The sequence below is a fragment of the Mastomys coucha genome, unplaced genomic scaffold (assembly GCF_008632895.1).
Source record: "Mastomys coucha isolate ucsf_1 unplaced genomic scaffold, UCSF_Mcou_1 pScaffold23, whole genome shotgun sequence".
Classification (NCBI taxonomy): domain Eukaryota; kingdom Metazoa; phylum Chordata; class Mammalia; order Rodentia; family Muridae; genus Mastomys; species Mastomys coucha.
The window spans coordinates 111680446-111702966 of NW_022196906.1; the positions used below are offsets into that span (position 1 = coordinate 111680446).

Sequence of the window (22521 nt, forward strand, 5' to 3'; positions counted from 1 at the left end):
AGCTGGCTCTAACACGGAAGGGTTGGCTCATCCTGGTGCAGCCCCCTGGGAAACCACAACGGTACCACTTAGCTGAGAGAGATGGACGTCCTTGGATGGCGAAGTGTAAATGAACACCTCACCCTTCTGGTTCTCTGGAGGATTCTTAGTGTGCTAACTTCGGAGGTAGACAAAATGAAGCTTGGAGTGTCCTATTGTGTTTGAAGATGCTGCTCTGGTTGGTATGCCAATGAGGGATGGCTGAGTTATCTTACCTGAAGGCTGCTTTAAGAACAGCCAGGGCAGTGCGAGCAAGGGGGACACAATGAAAAGGACAGTGAGGAGGATAAAGGACATGGCGGTCACACGGCCAAGACACTAACCCAGTTATTAGTCCCACCTTAAGAGGTGGAGGAGACTGGGGACTTAAACTGCAGATGCACCTCTGCCATTCAGCAGCCCTGTGACCCCTGGTCAGTACCAGTTATTCCTCGGGATTACTGGACAGCTTGAAATGAGATCAGCCGATGTGAGTCTACCTCGCTTTGTGAGTGGCGCATGGTAAAAGCCCAGTAAATGTGAGCAAAGCCTCAGAAAAGGAAGCAGGAGACATCTGTTGCTTTTTAAGCTCATCAGACTTCCATGGGAGTTTCTGAGATCTGACCCTAAGTGAAGATACAGACAGTGTCAGTGAGAATGCTACCCTGCCCTAAGAAGAGGCCAAAGACTGGAAGAGACGTTCACCAAAGAGATGTCCAGTTACAAAGCAAGCACACAACAGGATGAAGATGGCTCACTCTCAGCCTTTACAGGATCCTCTCCTGCACCTGCACCCGCCTCTGCCCCAAAAGGTGCCTAAGGTTTTTGCTCATCTTTTAAACCTGTATTCGGTTGCCCTGGCTTCCAGGATCTTTGAAAACACCTGGCAGGACACAACATCCCTCAAGTGAGCATGATTATCTCTTCAGGGAAGTGAGGTTCCACCCGGAAGCATGAGCAGCTCTCCCCAGAGAACTAGTACAGCCTCAAGCAATGGGGGCTTCGTCCAACCAACTCCCCAAACCGAAACTGGGACAGTGGTTAGCCACACTGTTCTATTTGCACCAAGCATTGAGACCAGCTGGGGACAATGCCTAAGGGACGGTGTGCTTGGGAACACGCTGGGCGTGACACAGACATCCTTGTCCTGCTGGTGACAGGCCACACAGAATTTCAAAACGTATCAAACTGTCCATGTTAAAAGAGTTTTACTGCTTGTACATTATGGCTCAATAAACTGAAGGACAGAGAAAATAGTGAAAAAGGAGAGTGGTGTGACTGGGGAGGAGAGAGGTATGGATGGGACTGTGTGGGAGGGGCAGGGCTGCTTTGAATTTTGGGGGAGAAAAGGAAATGGGACATGGACCAGTTGTGTGCCCCAGTTCTCATGCCATGGGCTACATTTTTTAAAGGGTTTACTTGTTTTATTTTATTTTTATAGTTTATGAGTGTGGGTGGTTTGCCTGGATGGCTCTGCACTATGTGTGTACTGTGCCCTCAGAGGCCAGAAGAGGGCAGCAGATCCCAAACACAGTATTTGCTTTAATTTTCCAGCAGACAGAAACAAGCTAGATTTCAGTGGACACATGCACCCATTAAAGGCCAATCTCTGAACTGATTAGGTCAGAACCACATTCATTCTCAGATCATCCACTCAACAGATGTTTGTGCTAATCTCAGTTTACAAGTAAAATAAATAAATAAATAAATAAAATAAAAATAATTCTAAACCTGAAACAGGTTTAGAACATATAACCACTTAGAACTCACAAGCTAGAACTCCCTAAGAAGAGAAGGACTTTTAACTTTGGCTATCTGAGAGTTTGTCCTAGGTTAGGGTGGCGCTGAAGCATTGGTCAGAGGACATCAATCTTCTCCTCCATAAACATGGAAGAAAGGGTAGAGGAACAGGCCCAGCAAGCTACTCCTTCCAACCCAGCTTCCTGATTCTGTCACATAAGAACTAAGAGTCAAAAGGAAGGGCTGGGTTGGGCAGATGGTTCACTGGATAAGAGCACTAGCTGCATACACACCTTACACACACACACACAGGCATGTAAGCATCTGGACCTGAGTTCAAATCCCCAGCACCCACAAAAGCCAGGCTTATCTGCACAAGTCTGTAACTCCAGCATTTGAAGGCAGAGACAGACAAATGTTGAGAGCCCACTGGCCAGACAGCCTCTACAGAAAGGTGTTTCAGGTCCTGTGTGAAATGCGGTCTTATGGGAAGACAGTGGAAAGTGAGAGATGCAAGAGGACTCATAATTCTTCCTCTGGACCGGCGCACACATACTCTCACACACATACACATGCACAGACACATACACATGCACAGACACATACACATGCACAGACACATACACATGCACAGACACATACACGCAGCCTTGCTAAAAGGATCAAATACCTGCTTGTGTATACTAAGCAAGAAGCTTCATTTTTGTTTCTTTTTAAGTGATAGGGAGTACAATGTTACTAGAAGTTTGATATTCCTGACTGAATCACACCCTCTCTCCTTTTCTCCCTCATTCTCTCTCTAGGAGAAAAATAATGATGTTTTGTCAACTAATATCTATTCCCTTGGACTAATAAAAGCATCTCAGGATTTTCTAGGAACCATGTAATTACTCAAAGGAAACAGTGTGTCTGTGAGGCTGTTTCCAGAGACAACTGGTACCCAGGTCCCCATCCTAGTCAGTGGCATCATGCCTGGAGGGATTTGTAATGTGGCGGCACTTTAGGGTGGTGGTGAGTGGTGGAGAGATGGGGCCTTTGAAGGAAGCGGGTCACTGGGATGTGTCTGTAGTGATCATGCATTCCCGGCACCGTCCTGATTTTTCTGATTTCTCCCTGTTCTCTACTTCCTGGCCACCATAGCTGGACTGTTCTGCCACGCCTTCGTCTGCCATGATGGAAAGCCAGCTTTGAAACTGTGAGCTAAAATAAGTCCCTGCCCCTTGGGTTTCTCTTGGGAACTTTGTTACAGTACACAATGGCATAAAAGCAAAGGCTGGGTTATATCACACCGGTGCGCCCGGGACAGCTTCCATCATTTTCCAGTTCACACAAAAGAGCAACTCAATTTAGACAAACACGGATTATCAATTTTTTCTGATTTTCTGATTACCTTACAGCCCAACACATTTTGCTCCAACTGAATATTTCTCTTGTCTGCACCCAAAGTACTGCAACATTTTTAAAAACTATTAAGCTATTAATTTCTGAGCCTAAAAAATGTGCGACCTATTCCTCCAAAGACGCATGCTTGCAGAGAAACCCAGCAGACTTATTGGCATGTGACGTACAGCCCTAAGTCTAAAGGTGCAGCAGAGTGAGGAACTCCATTCCAGCTGGGCCCTGCTAGCAGGATAAGGAGGCAGCTATTGACAAGTGAGGGTAACTCTTTACTAACTTACGTGCAACAAAAATACCTAGACACTGGAACTAGTGTCTGTTCTGTAGCTGTGACGGACACCCTGACACAAGCAATCCAGAGAGGAGGGTCTATGTGACTGACAATTTCAGGCCCATCTTTTGGGGATGACCAAAGCAGGAACTCAAAGTAGTTGGTCACGTCACATCCACAGTCAGGAGTACATCGTTGCTTGCTCTCTGGTAGCTCTGTTCTAACGCTGTTCAGGACCCACTGCCTAGGGAATGGTGCTGCCCACAATAGCAGCATTGTCCTAGATCAGTTACCCATCCAGACAATCTGCCCTCCCCAAGGCACACACACAAATCCACCCTGACCTAGGAAATTTCCTCAGTGAGACTCTTCTACCAGGCAAGCCTAAGTTGTGTCAAGTTGACGGTTAAAGCTGACACGTTTTAGTTACCACATACCACATGGCCCAAAGGACAAAAGCAGGTCAGAGAGTACCAACTGGTTTAACTGTTGAATTATGTGTCCTTCCACAGAGTCCGTGGGTAAGGGAACTTTAATTCTCAGCTCATCTTCCTTTTTCAAATTTTGGTCCCCAGTAATTATATTCATCAAAACTTTTATTAAGGATGTTGACCATCATCACCTTGAAAGTTGTGAGTCAAAATTTTGGGTGGCTTCTCCCATTCAAACCATACGATAATCATTGGTTGACACTATCATCACAGCACCTCCTTTGAAGATGCAGAGGTCAGGGTGTGGGAGGCTACGCCCTACTGTAAGTCACAAGTAAGGGAAAGCTGAAGCCAAGACCCAACTCAGGCCTCTCTGACTTCTCAAGCAATACCAATAAAAGCAGTTTTCTAGTTCTGGGCCAGAAATCGGAGTCTGGCTAATAGTAAAGCCATTTAAAGGCCTCTGGTTTCTCATGCCAAGATGTCAGTCAGGGTCAAGTGCCTACGAAGCTGCCTTGATTCACCAGCATTCTCCTTGAGACACCAGTGCCCCCTGTGGGCTGGAGAATGCTCCCTTAACCAAAGCAGAAGTGGGTTTTTGGATTACAGTGAAAAGCAACGGCTTCACTCCCCACAGTCAACACCACTCTGGCCTTGCCAACGTCTTGACACTCGTGGGCTTCACCACACCTGAGGTAGGTACCTCCGGGACCTCACACTTTGCACTTGGCAAGCTGTCCCAGCTTTATCAGAGAGAGTAGGAAGCAGGCAGCCAGTTAATTTGGTGCTTAGAAATCCTCTCTGGGCTTCCAGATCTAAGGAAAGCCTCCACGCCTGTGGGGAGAGGCTATAAGGCTCGGATACGGTGCCTGCTCACTCGCCCGCCCCAAGGTTAGCGACAAGCTCAGAATTATTCAAAAGGTGCTCTCTTCACTGTGATGGGCACCGCCAATATTTTATGGAATACCAATACTCTATATTAAAAGTAGAGGAATCTGAGCAAAATGTTTATATGACACTCTACTTTTAAAACTTTCCAGAAAGTCTAAAATAATTTCAAATTGAAAGACTTTTAAAAAATCCAAATGACCAACAGGATAAGAGATTGGCTACAACAGCATCCTGAAGCATGTCATTCAGACCATGCCGCTAGGGAATGTAGTTAAAGGGAGGAGTGGACTCATTTTCATCAGCCAAGTACTATCGGCAGCATGGTTCTGAGATCCTCTAGGCCAAGGTCACAAGAAGGGACAGCTTGACATGTTCACCAAGGCCTTTGTCAGAATGGAGCGAAACAAGGAGCTACCTCATGACACTTCATACCTGGAGGTGAAGTGAGGCGTGGAGGCAGAAAATAAGAGGAGGGGGTGACGAGAATGAAGAGGAAACAAGAAATATCCCCATTACCCATGTGGGATCAGGAGAAAGATTCACACATGAGTAACTTTTTAACACGGGGTAAAAAAAACCAATACATTATACAAATAAGTTCTTCTTCAAAGTTTCATAAACAACAATTGAAGAGTTATCTGATACAGATAGAACATTTCTAAAGACTTTTAACATCAGGAAAAAGATACTCAGTGTCCTTGGAAATTTTGGTGAGACTGTTTTGAGGTCAGGCATTTTAAATCAAGGTCAGCCAGCGTTCAAGGATTGGCAGGTCTTTCACTGACAGAATACTTTTAATCTTCGGTCTTATTACAAGACTAGAACAAAAGAGACCTGCCCAGTTTAGAACCTCTTCAGACATGAGGAAGAAGGCCTTAGGATAACAGGTGAGGAAATACCCCAGTTCTGATTGGCTCAGAGACAGGAGCCTGCCTCTAGTAAAGGCTTGATGAGAAGAGCTAGGTGGGAGATTTAGGGTCTGCTCTGACTTATGGAGCTCCTTTAAGATTCCCTTCACGAGTAGCTGCAAGAATCAGGTAGCACTCCTACAGGAGAGAAAGCACTAGAAACAGGAGGGAATTCTTAGATTAAAAAATCAAAACAAAAAGACAAAATTAAGGCCAGTGAGATGGCTGAGTGAGTAAAGGTACTTGCTGCCAATCCAGACAACCTGAGTGGGATCCCCAGAAGTCACAGGCTAGTAGGAGAAACCAACTCCTGAAAGTTGTTCCAAGTCCACACACATGCTGCATCTCACACACGCGCGCACGCGTGCGCACACACACACACTCCAGTATTCTAACCCTTTATTTCAGAGACCTTGATGACATATGATATATGCTTTTACATCCAACAATACATGGCTAATTAGGGATCATCCCCCATGTTACTTTTTCAATAAGACAATGAAGGTAAATTATCCAAAAATAAAGCACAGCCCCAAGGCAGAATCAAAACACGGTCGATGAGCCAAGTGTGATGGTACACACATGTAATCCTGGCATCTGATGGATGGAGGCAAGAGATCCGGAGTCCAAGGTCACCCTCTACTACATAGTGAATTTAAGGCCTGCCTGGGCTACATCAGACCCTATCTCAAAAGAAATCAAAAGCAAGCAAACAGAAACAACTTTCATTGCCCCTTCAAAGCTGTATTTTCAAGGCTGTGCCCACTTACATCTTATTAGTGGTGTCGCTGTATGGAGGGAGAATTAAGTAAAGAATTCTTTTTAAATTCCAATTATCCTCCTAAATGCAAAGAAAACATTAATTGCCCAGCACACTGCATTGCACATGACAGCTTCTAAGTCCGACGTGGCATCCTACCCTACTTACCCAACAGCCTCAAAAGCCACAGGCCATGCCATCCAAGGTTTCTTCCACTTACATTCAAGTAGAATAATTTACTCAGACACCAATAGGTCTTTCTACTCAAAACCAGGATTTGCTAAGAAAAAAAGAATTGTAATTTGCCTTCATATTCATCAAAAGCAAAAGCAGTCATTAAGGTTTGAAACATAACAGCCGCCCTCCAACTCTCGGAATGGGTAGCGGAGAGGACCACATAGACCAGTGAGCGAAGGTTAGCACAGCTGATTTCTAGGTTCAGAGAAGGAAGCCGCATAATTTAAGACAAACACCTGGAGAAGAGGGTAGGGAGCAGTATTTTGCTTTTCCCTCAAAAAAAAAAAAATGTAGGCAGACATTCAGCAAATCACATCGCTGGGATACTCAATTATCTGAACACACTAATTAAGTAAATGTAATCAACCGGCTTTCAGTGCTCTCCTTGCCTGGTGTGTATTTCTAGAGCATCACTGTCCTCGTTCCTCATAGCGGGCAGACCGTTAGACAGGCTACATGGTGCAGCAGAGGGAAACAAACACGCACAGAATTTTTGCTGATGGCAGTAGTTTCTTCTCACGCTCGGGGCAAAGGAACCCACACTAGGATGAAGGCAGCACTGGCTGTAGATTTTAATTGCCCTCCTCACCAATTTTGCAGAGGAGACTTAAAGTTCAATTAGGTAATATGATGCTCGGTTAGGGTGTTTTCATAAAACTGGGCACAGGCTTTCAAGTAGTAAATATGCAGCCGTGACAGGATTAAATATTCATGAAATCGAGATCGACTGGAAGGCTGGGGATATCAGACTATTAAAATTCATATAGTTTTCACAATGTAAATCTCGTATCCACTTGTAAGGTGCCCGTCCTGGTCTGGCTTGGGGTGTGTTCATACCAACTCCTGTGTAGCTTACCATTTAAATAACAATATTGATTTTTGTAGATAAACAACAACCCGATTCTTACCTCAGGTTTCAAAATGCAGAAGCAATCTTAAGCATTTGAACATCTATACTTAAGGATCCATCTGCCGACGAAGAACAGCAACATCCCATGTGATCCCAACACGCACCAGCTATATGTTTAATCTACTGGTGTTTTAGCAAAGGTCCAAAGAAAATCGAGGTATTCCCAAAGAGTAGCATTCCAGAAGACGTGGGTTGCTTCTACCTAACAGAAGTGCCTGTCTGCCTGCACGCTTCCTTGAGACAACGTGGGAAAAAAGTACATTGACTCTTCTTGGGTTCCAATATTCTGATTTGCCGAACCAACTTTCCCCAAATATTAGCAGTCGCTTTCAAAATGCTTTAACAAACACACGTGCGCACTTGATACCGATGGAACTAAACAACCAGCTTTCACCAAACTCAACTCGGGAGCGTGGGCAGAGGCAGAGACCTCAGAGACAGAGCTCTCTGGATATCACCGAAGCATCTCTTCGGTGCCATTTCCCCTACTGTACAATTTTCTCAGCAGAGAAAACCTCAGCACCAGAGAATGACATCTCAACCATTTCTTACTCGAATTCAATTACCTAAAGAACTCCACACAGTCGGGCGCAGGTCTCCCCTGGTCTACAATGACACAGCAGGGCTGCAAAGGGCTCCCAGGGTTGTCATCTGCCAGGTCCCTGCCCTCCTGGAGAGCAGAGTGCCCACTGAGAAGGACCACCTCCAGCCTAGAGCTCCGGGAAGCAAGGCTGTCCAATCTGAAACAAGCCAAACTTTGCTCCCATCAGTAGGTGCATGTCACCTCCCCTCCAAGAGTCTAGGAAGCCACTTGCCAGGTCTTAAGGCACACTTCCCTTAGACCCACAGCATCTAAGGGCGAAGTCTCAGCACTGCCCCGCCCGCCCGCCCGCCCGCGGGTTCAGCCCTGCCCTCAGCCTCCTCCTCGCATCGCGTGTACCACGACTTCCCCTGCACACATCACTGAACACCGAAACCAGAGCAGACTTCTTTCTGCACACGCCTTCCAGTTGAGAAACTCACTACCGGCGTGGATTCCTTTAAATCCCACGCCTTCTCCAATCTGCCACCCCACCCCCCACACAAACGAGGTAAGGGGGTTGGGAACGGAGGGGTTAAAGAGAGGGCCACTACTAGTCCTCCTCCGTCTGGTTCAAAAGATGTCACGGCGGCCACACCGCGGACCTTACCTTGCTCTCCCCCCTCTCGCCGTTGGGTCTCGCCTCCGGATCGTCGCTGTCCTCAGCGCCCGCACTCTCGCCGGGCACTTCATCCTGAGCCAGCTGATGCTGGGGCTGCGGCTGGGGCTGGGGCGGCTGTGGCGGCGCCTGGCAGGCTCCGCCAGCCCCCTGGGAGCGGGGGATGGGCTCCGGGCGCGGAGAAACTCCCTCCACATCCATCTCCATCTTCCCATTCACTGGAGGGCAAGACAAAAGCGGAGCGGAGACTTGGCAGCGGCGCCCGGCAGCTCCTCAGCGGCCCGTGGCACGCATGGCTCGCCGAGGAGGGGCCGCCTCGCGCGCGCCCTCCCTCCTGCCACCCTTCGCCCGCACTCCCCGCGGCTCGGCTCCGGCGCTGCGGGGCGTCTGGGCCCGGGAGCCCGCGAGGAGCGGGTGGCCGCGTGTCCTTGGAGCGCTGGCCTTCAGGCGCCCCCCGGCAGTCCCGCTACACCGAGCGCATCCTGGCGGTGGCAGGGCGCCTCCCAGCCGCGCGCCCCAACCAGCCCTGGGGACAGCCCCAGGGACTTGTTCTCCTTATCCTCGATCCCAGATCCTCGATCCTCGATCAGCCGGCGTCTCCTGCCCCACCCCCTTGGGTCTTTCACCTCCCTTCCTTCCAACCTTTTGAACAAAGTTACTGGAAGAACAAACCAGATGGGCCGGGTTTGCCTGGCAGCACCAACAGGGACAGGAAATGTCAGGTGTGAGATCTCGCACCCCTAGCCGCTGACCATGCAGCAGCACTATCTGTGGCCCCCTTCCCAGCGCAGAGGAACCAAAGAAAGGAGGGTGTTCCAACCTATGCATGAGGGTGTCGGGGGACACTAGGAAAGGGTTAAGGGGAGGGCTGGTGACTGAGGAGACCACTCCAATCCAGGGTGACTACCACCTCTTGACCCTGGCTTTCCCTCCTCTAGCCACCAAGAGTGTCTGGAGGGCCATTCCCTCCCTGAGTGCCTGCATGTGTCTCCCAGAGTCCAGCAACCCAGGTCTGCCCTGACACTGATGGCTCTGTACGGGAGGGCAGCCTTCTACTAGAGACCCAGAGCACAGAAGCAACCAGGATCAAATTCCAGGCAGGAATCAGACCTAACAAGATCGTCCATGTCTTGGGCACATCACGGGTTAAAACTGGGGAGGGGTGGGGCTCCACATAAGAAAAGGATGCTCGCATCCTGACCAGCCTCACAGTGCTGAGCTTGGCACCAAGGTCTGCCTGGAGGGTCAATGGAGAAGGAAGTAGGATGTATGTAGCTGCCAGGCTTTTACTGCAATGTGCCCTGGGGTGGGCGCCAGCTGGGCGCCTGCTCTCCCAAGTGGCCAGTTCTCTAAAGCAAGCTGGGCATATTTTATAAGAGGTGAGTTAGGTGCAGGCAGTGAAGTGTTCTGCAAATACAGAGTTGGCAAGAATGCACCTGGACAATGTTAAATTGGGACTTCCTGTCAGTCATGTTTATCAACTCAGCGCTACTCACACAGAACTTGCAAGTTGCTGGGCTAGGTAGGATCAGTGGCTCTGAGCCCCAAAGTGCCAAAGACTCAGTGTGAGTCAACAGACTCAGCTTCTGTTTCCAAGTCCTAAGGACTGGAGGTGTGCATGGCTAGAGGATTTGTGAGCCACAGCCATCAGGCTGTAGATGCTCAGGTCCACCACTCTGGCCTTTCATTCCTAGTGCCTTGACCCTGGGCAGCTAGTATCATTCTTGGCATATAGAGTTGGAACTCACCCACCTTGGGTGTGGGGAGGGCCTGGGAGCACCTGCGGTTAGGGCTAAGACTCCAGGCCCTCTCCTTCAGGGATCAGGAGCTCCTGGAGCTGTGCCAGCAAGTAGCCACGTCCCTGTCTTCAGCTCTCCGGAGGTCTCTGCACTTCGGCTACCCACCATCCTCTCTGCTTCTCTCACACCAAACTCAGCAACAGCTGCCTCGTGATGGCTGAGGGGCTGCCACTGACGGTGGTCATTGTCTCTTCTGGAAGTTACCATCAAGACTCACTCCGATCACGATGAAGATCACAGGTAGGTAAGAAAAGGGCCCTTGGCAGAAACCTCTGGCTGGGTCTAATCTGTCACACCAGAGTGGGTTAGCAGCTTGTTACAAACCAGAAAGGGGGTGTGGCAAGGCTGTAGCAGACAAAGGCCGCACTGTAGTTGGCACCAACCATAGCCTCCAAATCACAAACATTCTGTAGAGATGACCAAGGAAGTCCCCTCCCTGTCCCCAGTCAGAAGAGCTGCACATGAGCAGGGTCATCTAGAGCTCACCCGGGCTTGTGTTGAAGTTGGTGTCTTCCTGCCCTCCTGTAGGTTGTTAGGAGTGGATTGAAGGTTCTGCCTGGAAGAAGGCCTCCTAAAGAGGGAGTACCATCCATGGCATCCATGCACAGCCCAGCTCCAGTGTTCTCACAGAGACTGGACAGTGTCAAAGGTAGTGTGGGAGTGCTCTGTCCAGGTGGCTGCCAATGCAGGGGCTGCTGGAAGGGCAGTTCTGGGCTCAAGGACACCCACTGGGGCTATGGGACTAGTCTGTGAGCTGCCACTGCAGAGATCTGGTGATCTTCTCTGGACATGAAGGTAGATTACAATAAAGACTTAGCCAAAGGTCCCTACCAAGCTTACATTCTCAGGGGCATTTAACAAGGGCATAGGTAGACAGGGTCCTAGGTCAGGCTGAGTCAATCTGACCCATCTCTGAGTGAGCAGAGTGACTACTGCTGACCACTTAGCTTAGGGCGTGCGTTGTGGGACTGGCATCGGCAACTTGGCCCCTCTGAGATCGACCCTGGAATAGCATCGAGGAGAAGGAAGTGATGAAGAACCTGTTTAACATTAAACAGTCATTTGTTCTTGGTTTTGAGTTCTAAAGTTCCCCCTATTCATTAGAAGGTAAATGGAATGCCCATATGTTTTCTAATAAAGTAGACCTTCCCTCAACTCACAGTGTAGACTACATAATGTGTGCCTGACAGAACTGGGAAGCTGCACTGCCCGCCCGGCTGCTCTGCCGTGCCTGGCACAACTTTCTCACACACTGCGAATAAGTACGATGGCTAAGCCACACCGGGTGCATTGGTAGAATTTCTCCTTTCCTTCTGTCTCTTACTCTACAGGTTTTTGCATGAGTATGAAGCATTTGATGGCTGTTTTAGTCAGTATAGACAGGTCAGGTAAGGCAGTGTGGACGGGCTCTGAGAAAGCAGAGCCTGGAGGATGGCTTTAACAAATCTCCATTGCTGGGTTTTTATTTTCGTTATTCCTAAAAGCTACATTTCAAGTTTATTTTCTAAATTGAGAACTCATCCAATGACACAATGAGTTCACTTACCCTGGATGCACTCAACTATTCAATGGCATCATGACCCCAGTGTTGTTATGGATGAGCCCAGATAGTGAAGCTGAGGCCTGCACAAAGACCCTGTGATCCACTGCCAATCCCAGTAGTGCAAACCCAGTCCCCAAAGTGGGGTAGAAAAGACCCCCCCAAAGAGCTGTCCTCTGACCTCCTAACATTTGCTGTGGCACACCTGCTCCCCATTTCCAAAATATTTATTGCAAAATTAAAAAAGAAATTAAGAAAGCAGCGCTGTGTTCCTCTGAGGGTGTTCCTTGTGCCATTTCCTCTCCAGCACCCACTAATAAACCTAGAGTTCTTACAGGGGCTTTCTTTATTAAGGTAAATTAGATTATCTGTGTAATGCGCTTAGAAAATGACATAGCACACGGCCTGTCTGTTGAGCTGGGAGCAGGAAGATGATGGAAATTCTCCTTGGACACGGATATGAGGACCTTGGGAGGGAGCAAACACAGAGTTATCAGTACTTGATTTCTCTGCAAGACAGTTGGCATCGTCAGAGGAGAGGGAGGGACTCGGCCGTGTTGTGCGGGGAACTTTTGAATTTGACAGATTTTTCCTTTTGTACTGCAGAAATAAAAATCACATGTCAATTCAGACAGGAGCTGGGAGAACTGTTCAGTTAATATTCTTCCACGCTTGTTACTTCCAAAGTGTGTTTGTGAACTTTTCTCAAAGCTTAGATGAAGATTAAATAAGAAAGAAAGATAAAATACTGCAACTAAATTTGTTCTAAATTTAGGCATGTGCTTTTAAAGGTTCCTATTGTTTGATGCAAATATTATTTTCTTTCTCTTGCCCCTGTAATTATTTGGGGGGCATGGATGTCTTTTAGCATCTGTCATAAGTAAATATGGACTCAGAAAATATATTACATTTCAGAACTGTTGATTGCACCTAATTATGCATGTAAATTGCTACTCCATGCCTGCAAACAGCTTGCAACATTTAGAGGTGCGTGTGTGTAGTGCTTCATGTTGCCTGAGGTGGCAAGTCACATGCCTGGTAATGGCCCATTCATGGTGAAGCTGAGTAATTTTGACCTTTGGCTGTCTCTTTTGGAAGACAAGGATTCGTAGATCATTACTTTTAACAAAAGGTACCTTCTTCCGATTGACACCTTAACACTTGATCTTTTCTTGACTCACTGAGACTACAGAATGTCCTCAGAATTAGTTGGTCTAGACTCTTGTTGCTCCAGTAGTAGTCAGTAAGCTGATAGCAACCATCCAACCCTCCATCCAACCTTCCATCCAACCCTCCAGGAGGTTGAGGACATGGGCTCTTGGGCCTGCCATAGGTCTGTCACTCAGAGTTTGCCTCTAACAAGATCTGTAGGTGACCCCTACAGACTATGAGAACTGCCCAACATTCGGCCTGTGGCTCTTCCCTGCTTATCTGTGGCATGCACAGTCATTCTCACAGACTACCCAGAACACACTCATTGGGAAGGCTCAGCGTGGCACTGTGAGATGCCCCATGGGGAAACCACATGCCTCAAAAGCTTAGTGACAGAAGCTGATCCCAGCAATTCAGCCATCCAACTGCCAAAATGGTCTTCTGACCCCTTAATGCACAGTATTATACACAAGCACCTGTGTACACGCACACATGCACACACACACACAGAAGCACAAAGACACACAAAAGCTCATAAACACATATACACATACATAGACATACACACATATGCAGAGATACACACAGAAACACACACATAAAGTGAGACACACACTAGAAGCACATAGACAGATATACACATACACAGATACATACAGACACACTCACACAGACAATATATACAATTACACATAGACACATATACACATACACAGACACACACACACAACACACAGACACATATACACAAACACAGACACATACACACATTTACATAGAGAGACACACACACATACACAGACCACAGACATATGCATACACCAACACACACCTAGAACACAGACACATAAACACATACACAGACCAGACACAAACATACACCAACACAAACACACATACTTACACATACACAGACCAGACACAAACATACACCAACACACACACACACTTACACAGAGAGAGACACACATACATACACATATACACATACACAGACACACATGATAAAAATATATCAAACTCAGGGTAACTCCACTTTCTCTCACAGCATCCTCTGTCTCACACTCGCCGTCCCTTCCCATGGGCTTCCCGGCATACTTTAAAGCTTCATGAATGAAGAACAGAGCTATGTTTCATACTTCTGGTGATTGAAAAAGAAGCGTGAGTTCTTCTAAAAATCAAGAGACATTAGCCTAAGAGCATTTTATCTTGAATAATGAACCCTCTGCAAAAATGTGACAAGTTTGGTCATCTGTGCACTTCTCCTTGAGACTGGAAACTCCATGTCTCTCTGCTGAGACTACCACAGTCTTGAGATACAGGCCAACAAGGACAAGTTTGTGTCTATGTAAAGAAACATCTAGCAAAACCTCAATAATTTGAAATAATTTGCACTAAATTATGGGGCCCAGTGTTTTTCGGAAATATCAGAAATCATTAATGAATTTCTTTGAAGTGTATATGTACATAAACCAACAAGCTGGTTTTTTCAGTTTTTAAGACAGAGTCTCTCTGTGACTCATTTAGGATTTGCTATGTAGGTTTGTTAGCTTCAAACTATCAGTCCTCCTGCCTCGTCAGCCTCCCACAACCCCATCTACACACGTGTGTATGTCAAAAGCACAACCTCATGTACTCACATGTGTACGTCAGAAGCTGGTAAAAGTGCTTGCCTCTATAACTCTTTGTTTTAAGCATCTGTTAATGAACTTGGAACCCAGAACTTGTCATTTGACATTTTGGCTACACTGTCTGGAGAGCAAGGCCCCAGGTTGGCCTATCTCTGCCCTCTAACTCACACCCTTACTGGAATTATATACTCTGCTACCACCCCTGGTTTTTATTTGGGGGTCCAAATTCAGGTCCTCGTGCTTGGGTAGGAAATACTCTCCCAGCCTCTGACCTGAGGGACTGATGTAGGGACTTCCTGGTACAGCAGCTCTCATGGCTAATGTATGCAAAAGTCACCTGGAGAATGCTATGGCTCTGCAGGGCTGGGGCCAGACCTGAGCATCCACAGGCCATCTAAACATCCATGTGTCCCCTGCGCTTGTAGCATTCCAACCTTAAAGACTTATAATCCAGCAGATGTTTCTACACCCATACCACACGGGAAACTTTACAAGCTTCAGTTCGTAGAGACTGGACAGTCAAAAATTCAGGATGGCTGGAGATGCAATGGAAGCAAAGGCAGGTTGGGGGTGAAGCTGTTTTGTTTGTTTTTAGACCAGAGTTTTGTGTAGCCCAGGCTAGCCTCAAACTCTTGATCCTCCTGCCGCAACCTCACAAATGCCTGTATTGTAAGTATACAATAGCACGCGTGGCACATGGGTGGTTTTGAAGACTTACAGGTGGTAACCAGGCATGGTCACAGCTGAGAATGGTGTCTTCATGGATGAGCAATAGCAGCTGGGACCTTCTTCGCTATGGTAACCTCCCCTCCGTCAGAAACTAAAGGGTGCTGCGCTGTGCCTTGTCACACGGCAATGTTGTGATGCACCTTCAAGTTTGAGGGCCATAACTGTGATTAAAGGTTCTCTGCTGTATGTTAGAGTCATTGGGAAGGTGTCCAAAAAAAAACGCTGATTTTCCCCATTAATCGGTGAAATAAAAATCTGAGGGCAAATGAAACCTGGTGATGTTAAAAGTTTCTCCAGGTAATTCCTTGTGCAGACAGAGATGAGCAGCATCCCTAGAGACTGAATTTTTATGTATGCAAATTGTGTTTCCATGGAGCGGCCGTTTCTTTGAGTCTTTTTTTTTTCTTTCTAATTCTTCCTTAATCTGAAGAAATGGAATGACTGGAAAGGTATATGAGAGTGACTACCCGCCCAATTAGCACAGGTGCCAATTAGCCTGCTCATTCCTCTGACCGATCATCCCTTTCTTCCCCACCCCCTTTCCTCTCCAGTGTACATGACAGCACTTTCTCCTCGCTGCAAGAAGACTTTGATGTGACAAGTCCCAGCCGAGGTGGACCAGCCTGTGGGGACTCAGGATCCTCTCCTTAGGTTTCTGAGCCACCACAGAGGATGTCCCTGTGGGTGAGAGGTTTGTGAGCACCTTGCTGCCCAAACAGGAATCAGGTACAAGTGCTGTAGCATCCCCGGGCCCCATCCCTGTCCTTCAAAGCAGCACCCGCACTTCAAGGATCCTTGATGGATAGCAAGCACATAAGCCTTCAGAAGCTCAACTGCAGTAGGCACATGTAAGGCAGAGCCCACCAACCTGATCCGACCGAATCCAGCAGCCGCAGTAGGCACATGTAAGACACAGAGAGCCCGCCAACCTGATCCTACTACATCTAGCATCTGCAGAGCTCTGTAAAAGAGCACTTTAATACATATATATATATAGTTTATATAGTTTATATAATATTTATTGTTTATAACATATATAAACTATATATAAAATTTGTTTTTAATGTAAATATATAAAATTGTTTTAAATATATATATAATAGACAATATGTATGGTTTACATATGTTACATATATGTTTATAGTATATATTGCTTTAGTTTCTGACATGTATTCATTGTGTGCTGAGCAATCAGCCTTGTCCCAGGGTTCCTTTCTTTGCCCCTCCTCCCATCGATCCCCTTTGTTCCCTGAGTTAACTTCACTTGTGTTATTAATCTATACAGTCATGATTATGTATGACTATTAAATCCAGGAACCAGAAATGAGGGGAAACACACAAAATCTGTCTGTCTCAGACTGGTTTAGTTTGTTTAATCTGATTATCTCCATTTTGTTCATTTTTCACAAAGGATATTAACCGTGTGAAAACTTCCACTGAGTGTATAAACACTTTCCTTATGATCTCCTGATGCTGGGCACTAGGCTAGTTCCACTTTAGCCACCACAGTGACTAGTGCTGCAGTGAATACTGGTGTGCAGTGTCTCTGCAATCTGATGACCTGGAGTCCTTCGGAACCCTCCAGAACTCCTGTGGATGCTGATCCTGTTGACAAGAAAACTCTATCGACCTTGCTCATTCCGCCTGAAGTTGGCATCACTGTCCACTGGCACCTACATTGCTCATTCCGTCTGCGGTCCGCATCACTGTCCACTGGCACTTTCTTTGAGGACAGAGATGCTCTTTGTGTGTTTCAGTAGGGAGTCTCCCTCCCTCCCGTATGTAGCTGTGAGCACAGGAGCTATGACTAGTGTGACACAGAAACTGGATTTTAATTTGATTTCTTTCTAATTGATTTAAACTTAAATAGCTTCATATGGTCAGTGGCTCCAGTGTGTTGGACAACACAGTTCCAGAGTACCCATCCTTCCTCCTGCTGACGCTCATCCACATTCCCAGGTTGAGCCTTTGCCCATCCCACCCTGCTTTTGTATGTATTAATCCCTGCAGAATTCACCAAGATGAAAAACATCTGCTTCGCCACCTAATTTACATAATAAGTAACATTATGCTTATTATTTTGAATGAGAAGAGTGTAACTTGAATTAAATGCCACCAAAAAGTTGTCAAAACCTCTTTCATAGTATTCATAATTGCGTGGCTTTGATTTTGCAGCCTTTCAAACGTCAGCAGACATGGGGCACATTAACTGCTTTAAGGACAAAAGACTGCAGATGGATTCAGGGTAGAGGAGACATCAAGACGCCAGTAAGCCGTGGCATCTCAGTGCACAACGGGAAAAGCTATGTGTGTTGAAAGTAAACACCAGGCCATAAGTATTACCCTCAACATGGAGGATGAAACAAGAAATGAGAGAGGTTGCCAAGCCAGAGAACATGGAATAAAAGCTCAAACAGAACTGTACTCAGCCATGAGCCTGACCCTAAGTATCTAATCTGTGGAACTGATGGAATAGGAACTATGAGATGGGCTAAGAGGAAAGAGAAGGCAAGCAAGGAGACACAGACAGAAAAGACTAAACCACCCCTGTTTAAGAATAAGAAGAGTATCAGAGGCACGCACGCACGCATGCACGCACGCACACACGTCCCGCTAGGACGAGACACACTTCTTCTAAACCAGAGCATCACCGCCCATGTTAGGAAGGGATGCAAACACTAGGGAAATCTCACTCCAGTCTGTGCATCCCCAGATGAGATTTGCTACCGGGAGGTTCACAGTGATTCCTACAAAGAATCCTGTAGCTAAGGGCAACAGCTTACCTCTGGTAAGGCAGTCACTTCATAGCAACTGAAGCCAATAAATAGGCCATGGTGTTGTCCTCAGGAAAGAAAATTCCAGGGGCTCCAGACAGGATAACCTGATGACAGGCTGGGAGCTCAGAGACCACTGAAAACACCCGGACTTGCACACAGGCATCTATCACACCTGGACCCTCTCTGTTCTCCGGTACCGTAGGCTTCTTCATGACTCAATCCAGACAGAAGGAAGAGAAGAGAAAAGCAGATGTGAAGGGCCCTCGAGATGGCTCAGGTGCTAAAGGCTCCTGCCACCAAACCTGGCAACCTGAATTCCACCCCTGGGCTCCACATGGTGAGAGGAGAGAACCGACTCCTGCAAGGTGTCCTCAGATCATCACAGATGAACCCACAAAAATGAATTAATTAAATGAGTGGGGCAAGACTTAAGTCTGAGGAGATGGCTCAGCTGCCAAAGTGAACACTCTTCATCGTACTGTATGTGAGAGCCAGATCCACACCGTTGTACTCCCTCTGACCTCCGGAGGCATACTGTGGTATGTGTGTCCTTTAATACACACACACAGACACAGAGTGGGGGGGGCACGGAGAAACATGCACACACACAGAGTGGGGGGGCACGGAGAAACATGCATGTGCGCATGCATGCGCTCATGGTAATAAATTAAATTTAAAAGGAAATCACCACCCCCATGGACTCTAAACTTCAGTTTCTAGATTTTCATCATCCGATTTTCCAGGACTTTTTAGTCTGAAGAGCAGAGTGCAGTCACAGTCTACCCTGGCAGGGTAGAGCAAAGCTGTCTCAGTGGGCGTGGCCCTGGCAGGGTAGAGCAAAGCTGTCTCAGTGAGTGTGGCCCTGGCAGTGTAGAGCAAAGCTGTCTCAGTGGGCGTGGCCCCAGCAGGGTAGAGCAAAGCTGTCTCAGTGGGCTTGACGGGGCTTCATGATGCTGACACAGAGCAGGCACGCCCTGTATGCTCGTTTCTGATTCCATCTAGTATTCCCTGAGCGCTGGTCTGGGCCTCCTAGCTTGGGACTCTGTTACTTATGGACTTATGTTACTTATGTTGCTTTTGTTTTCTAGGTTCTTTGTGGCTCAGGAGACATAGAGAAAATGCAGATGGTAAAGTTCACCTTTAAAAACAGCAGCAGCAGGGATGGGAGATGGCTCAGTCAATGAAGGATTTGCCTGGCAAGAATGAGAGCATGAAGCTGACCCCAGAACCCTGCAGAGCATGATGCCGACCCCAGAACCCTGCTGCAGAGCATGATGCCAACCCCAGAACCCTGCAGAGCATGATGCCGACCCCAGAACCCTGCTGCAGAGCATGATGCCGACCCCAGAACCCTGCAGAGCATGATGCCGACCCCAGAACCCTGCAGAGCATGATGCTGACCCCAGAACCCTGCAGAGCATGAAGCTGACCCCAGAACCCTGCAGAGCATGATGCCAACCCCAGAACCCTACTGCAGAGCAGCCTGAGCTGGTGGCTCTTACACTTCCTAAAGCCAATGCTGGGAACAGAGACTTGGGGGTCCCTGGAGCTTACCTGCCAGGCAGCCTACTTTACTTAGAAAGCTCCAAGACAGTGAAAGCCCTTAGCTTAGGTCCTACTGCTATGGTAAAACACCATGACCAAAACCATCTTGAGGAGGGAAGGGGTCATTTCACCTCAGAACTCTCTGGTCACACTCCATCGCTGAGGGAAGTCGAGGCAGGAGCTCCAGCTGGGAAGGAGTTGACACAGAAGCTTTGGAGGAGTGCTGCTTACTGGCTTATGCCTCACGGCTTGCTCAGCCTACTTTCTTATAGCTTCCAGGACTACCAGCCCAGGGATGGCATCACCCAGAGAGAACCGGGCCTTCCCACACCTGTCAAGAAAATGGAGGAGTGTGGACAGGCCTGTGAGTGCAGGTAGGATCACCACTACTGCTCACAGGAACCCGGTCTGAGCCCTCGGGACACAGGAACTGAGGGGCAGCCTGGAACAGGAACCTCCCTGTTTCCGTCTGCGCCCAGACTAACCCTGTGCCACAGAGCTACATCCACAAATACTGCCAGGAGAGAGCTGGTCTCCCAGGAATGCCTACACACCTAAAAGCACAGGTAAGACCACCACTTATCTTCAAATTCCTGGCCCAAGACGGACCCTCCCAGAGCTATCAGGACACAGGAACCAAGGATCAGCTGGAGACAGGATCCTTTTGGTCTCTGTCTGCACCTCAGAGCTGACCCTGTACCACAGCTCTCCATACCCAAGTTCCTCCCGGAGAGAACTGGTCTCCCAGGAGTGCTGACACACAGGCCTGCAAGAGGGACAAGCCACAGTCAGAGACAGCAAGACCAGCTAACACCAGAGATAACCAGATGGCAAAAGGCAAGCACAAGAACATAAGCAACAAAAACGAAGACTACTTGGCATCATCAGAACCCAGTTCTCCCACCACAGTGAACCCCAGCTACCCCAACACACCAGAAAAACAAGATTCTGATTTAAAATCTCTTCTCATGATGATGATATAGGAATTTAAGAAAGACATAAATAACTCCCTTAAAAAAATATGAGAGAACGCGGATAAACAGAAGCCCTTTAAGAGGAAACACAAAAATCCCTCCGAGAATTACAGGAAAGCACAAACAAACAGGTGAAGAAATTGAACAAAACCATCCAGGATCTAAAAATGGAAATAGAAACAATAAGAAAAATCACAAAGGGAGACAATACTGGAGATAGAAAACCTAGGAAAGAGGCCAGGAGTCATAGATGCAAGCATCACCAACAGATTACAAGAGATAGAAGAGAGAATCTCAGGTGCAGAAGATACCATAGAAAACACTCACAAAACAGTAAAAGGAAATGCAAAATGCAAAAAGCTCCTAACCCAAAACACCCAGGAAATCTAGAACACAATAAGAAGACCAAACCTAAGGATAATAGGTATAGAAGAGAGTGAAGACTCCCAAGATAGTGGGCCAGTAAATATCTTCAACAAAATTATAGAAGAAAACTTCCCTAACCTAAAGAAAGAGATGCCCATGAACATACAAGAAGCCTACAGAACTCCAAATAGACTGGACTAGAAAAGAAATTCCTCCTGTCACATAATAATCAAAACACCAAATGCACTAAACAAAGAAAGAATTTTAAAAGCAGTAAGGGAAAAAGATCAAGTAACATATAAAGGCAGGCCTATCAGAATTATGGCAGACTTCTCACCAGAGACTATGAAAGCTAGAAGATCCTGGGCAGATGTCATAACAGACCCTAAGAGAATACAAATACCAGCCCAGGCTACTATACCCAGAAAAACTCTCAATTACCATAGATGGAGAAAACAAGATATTCCATGACAAAACCAAATTTACACAATACCTTTCCACAAATCAAGCCCAAGAAAGGATGGAAAACATCAACATAAGGAGGGGAACTACACCCTAGAAAAAGCAAGAAAGTAATCTTTCAACAAACCCAATAGAAGATAACCACACAAACATAAAAATAACATCAGTAATAACAGAGAGCAACAATCACTATTCCTTAATATCTCTTAACATCAATGGACTCAATTTCCAATAAAAAGACATAAAGTAACAGACTGGTTACATAAAATTGCATACTGGACTTCATAAAATTGCAAGGCTTCTGTAAGGCAAAGAACAATGTCAATAGGACAAAACAGCAACCAACAGATTGGGTTAAAGATCTTTACCAACCCAACGTCCAATAGAGGGCTAATATCCAATATATAAAAAGAACTCAAGAAGTTAGACTCCAGAGAATGAAATAATCCTATTAAAAAATGGGGTACAGAGCTAAACAAAGAATTCTCAACTGAGAAATACTGAATGGCTGAGAAGCACCTAAAGAAATGTTCAGCATCCTTAGTTATCAGGGAAATGCAAATCACAACGACCCTGAGATTCCACCTCACACCAGTCAAATTGGCTAAGATCAAAAACTCAGGTGACAGCAGATGCTGGAGAGGATGTGGAGAAAGAGGAACACTCCTCCACTGCTGGTGGGATTGCAAGCTGGTACAACCACTCTGGAAATTAATTTGGTGGTTCCTCAGAAAATTGGACATAGTACTACCTAAGGACCCAGCTATACCACTCCTGGGCATA

The 22521-nt window shown here is 46.9% G+C and overlaps 1 protein-coding gene and 1 long non-coding RNA gene across 9 annotated transcripts in view; one reads left to right on the forward strand and one right to left on the reverse strand.

Annotated features, from left to right (window-relative positions):
- The window catches only part of Rbms3 (RNA binding motif single stranded interacting protein 3), a 1349634-nt gene extending 1340500 nt beyond the window's left edge, over nucleotides 1-9134 (reverse strand). For 5 of the 8 annotated variants that reach the window (XM_031343072.1, XM_031343074.1, XM_031343069.1 and 2 more), the window contains exon 1: nucleotides 8755-9134. In XM_031343072.1, coding sequence (XP_031198932.1) covers nucleotides 8755-8970 — 216 coding nt within the window. In that variant the 5' untranslated portion in view covers nucleotides 8971-9134. The remainder of the gene's footprint in view (nucleotides 1-8754) is intronic. The other 3 variants (XM_031343070.1, XM_031343067.1, XM_031343068.1) reach the window with 1 other exon arrangement.
- LOC116071944 lies at nucleotides 8465-20264 on the forward strand. The gene is made up of 5 exons (XR_004111243.1): nucleotides 8465-8655; nucleotides 10582-10802; nucleotides 16166-16519; nucleotides 17026-18930; nucleotides 19480-20264. It is a non-coding gene; the product is annotated as an uncharacterized LOC116071944 (long non-coding RNA).
- The last annotated feature ends 2257 nt before the right edge of the window (nucleotides 20265-22521 follow it).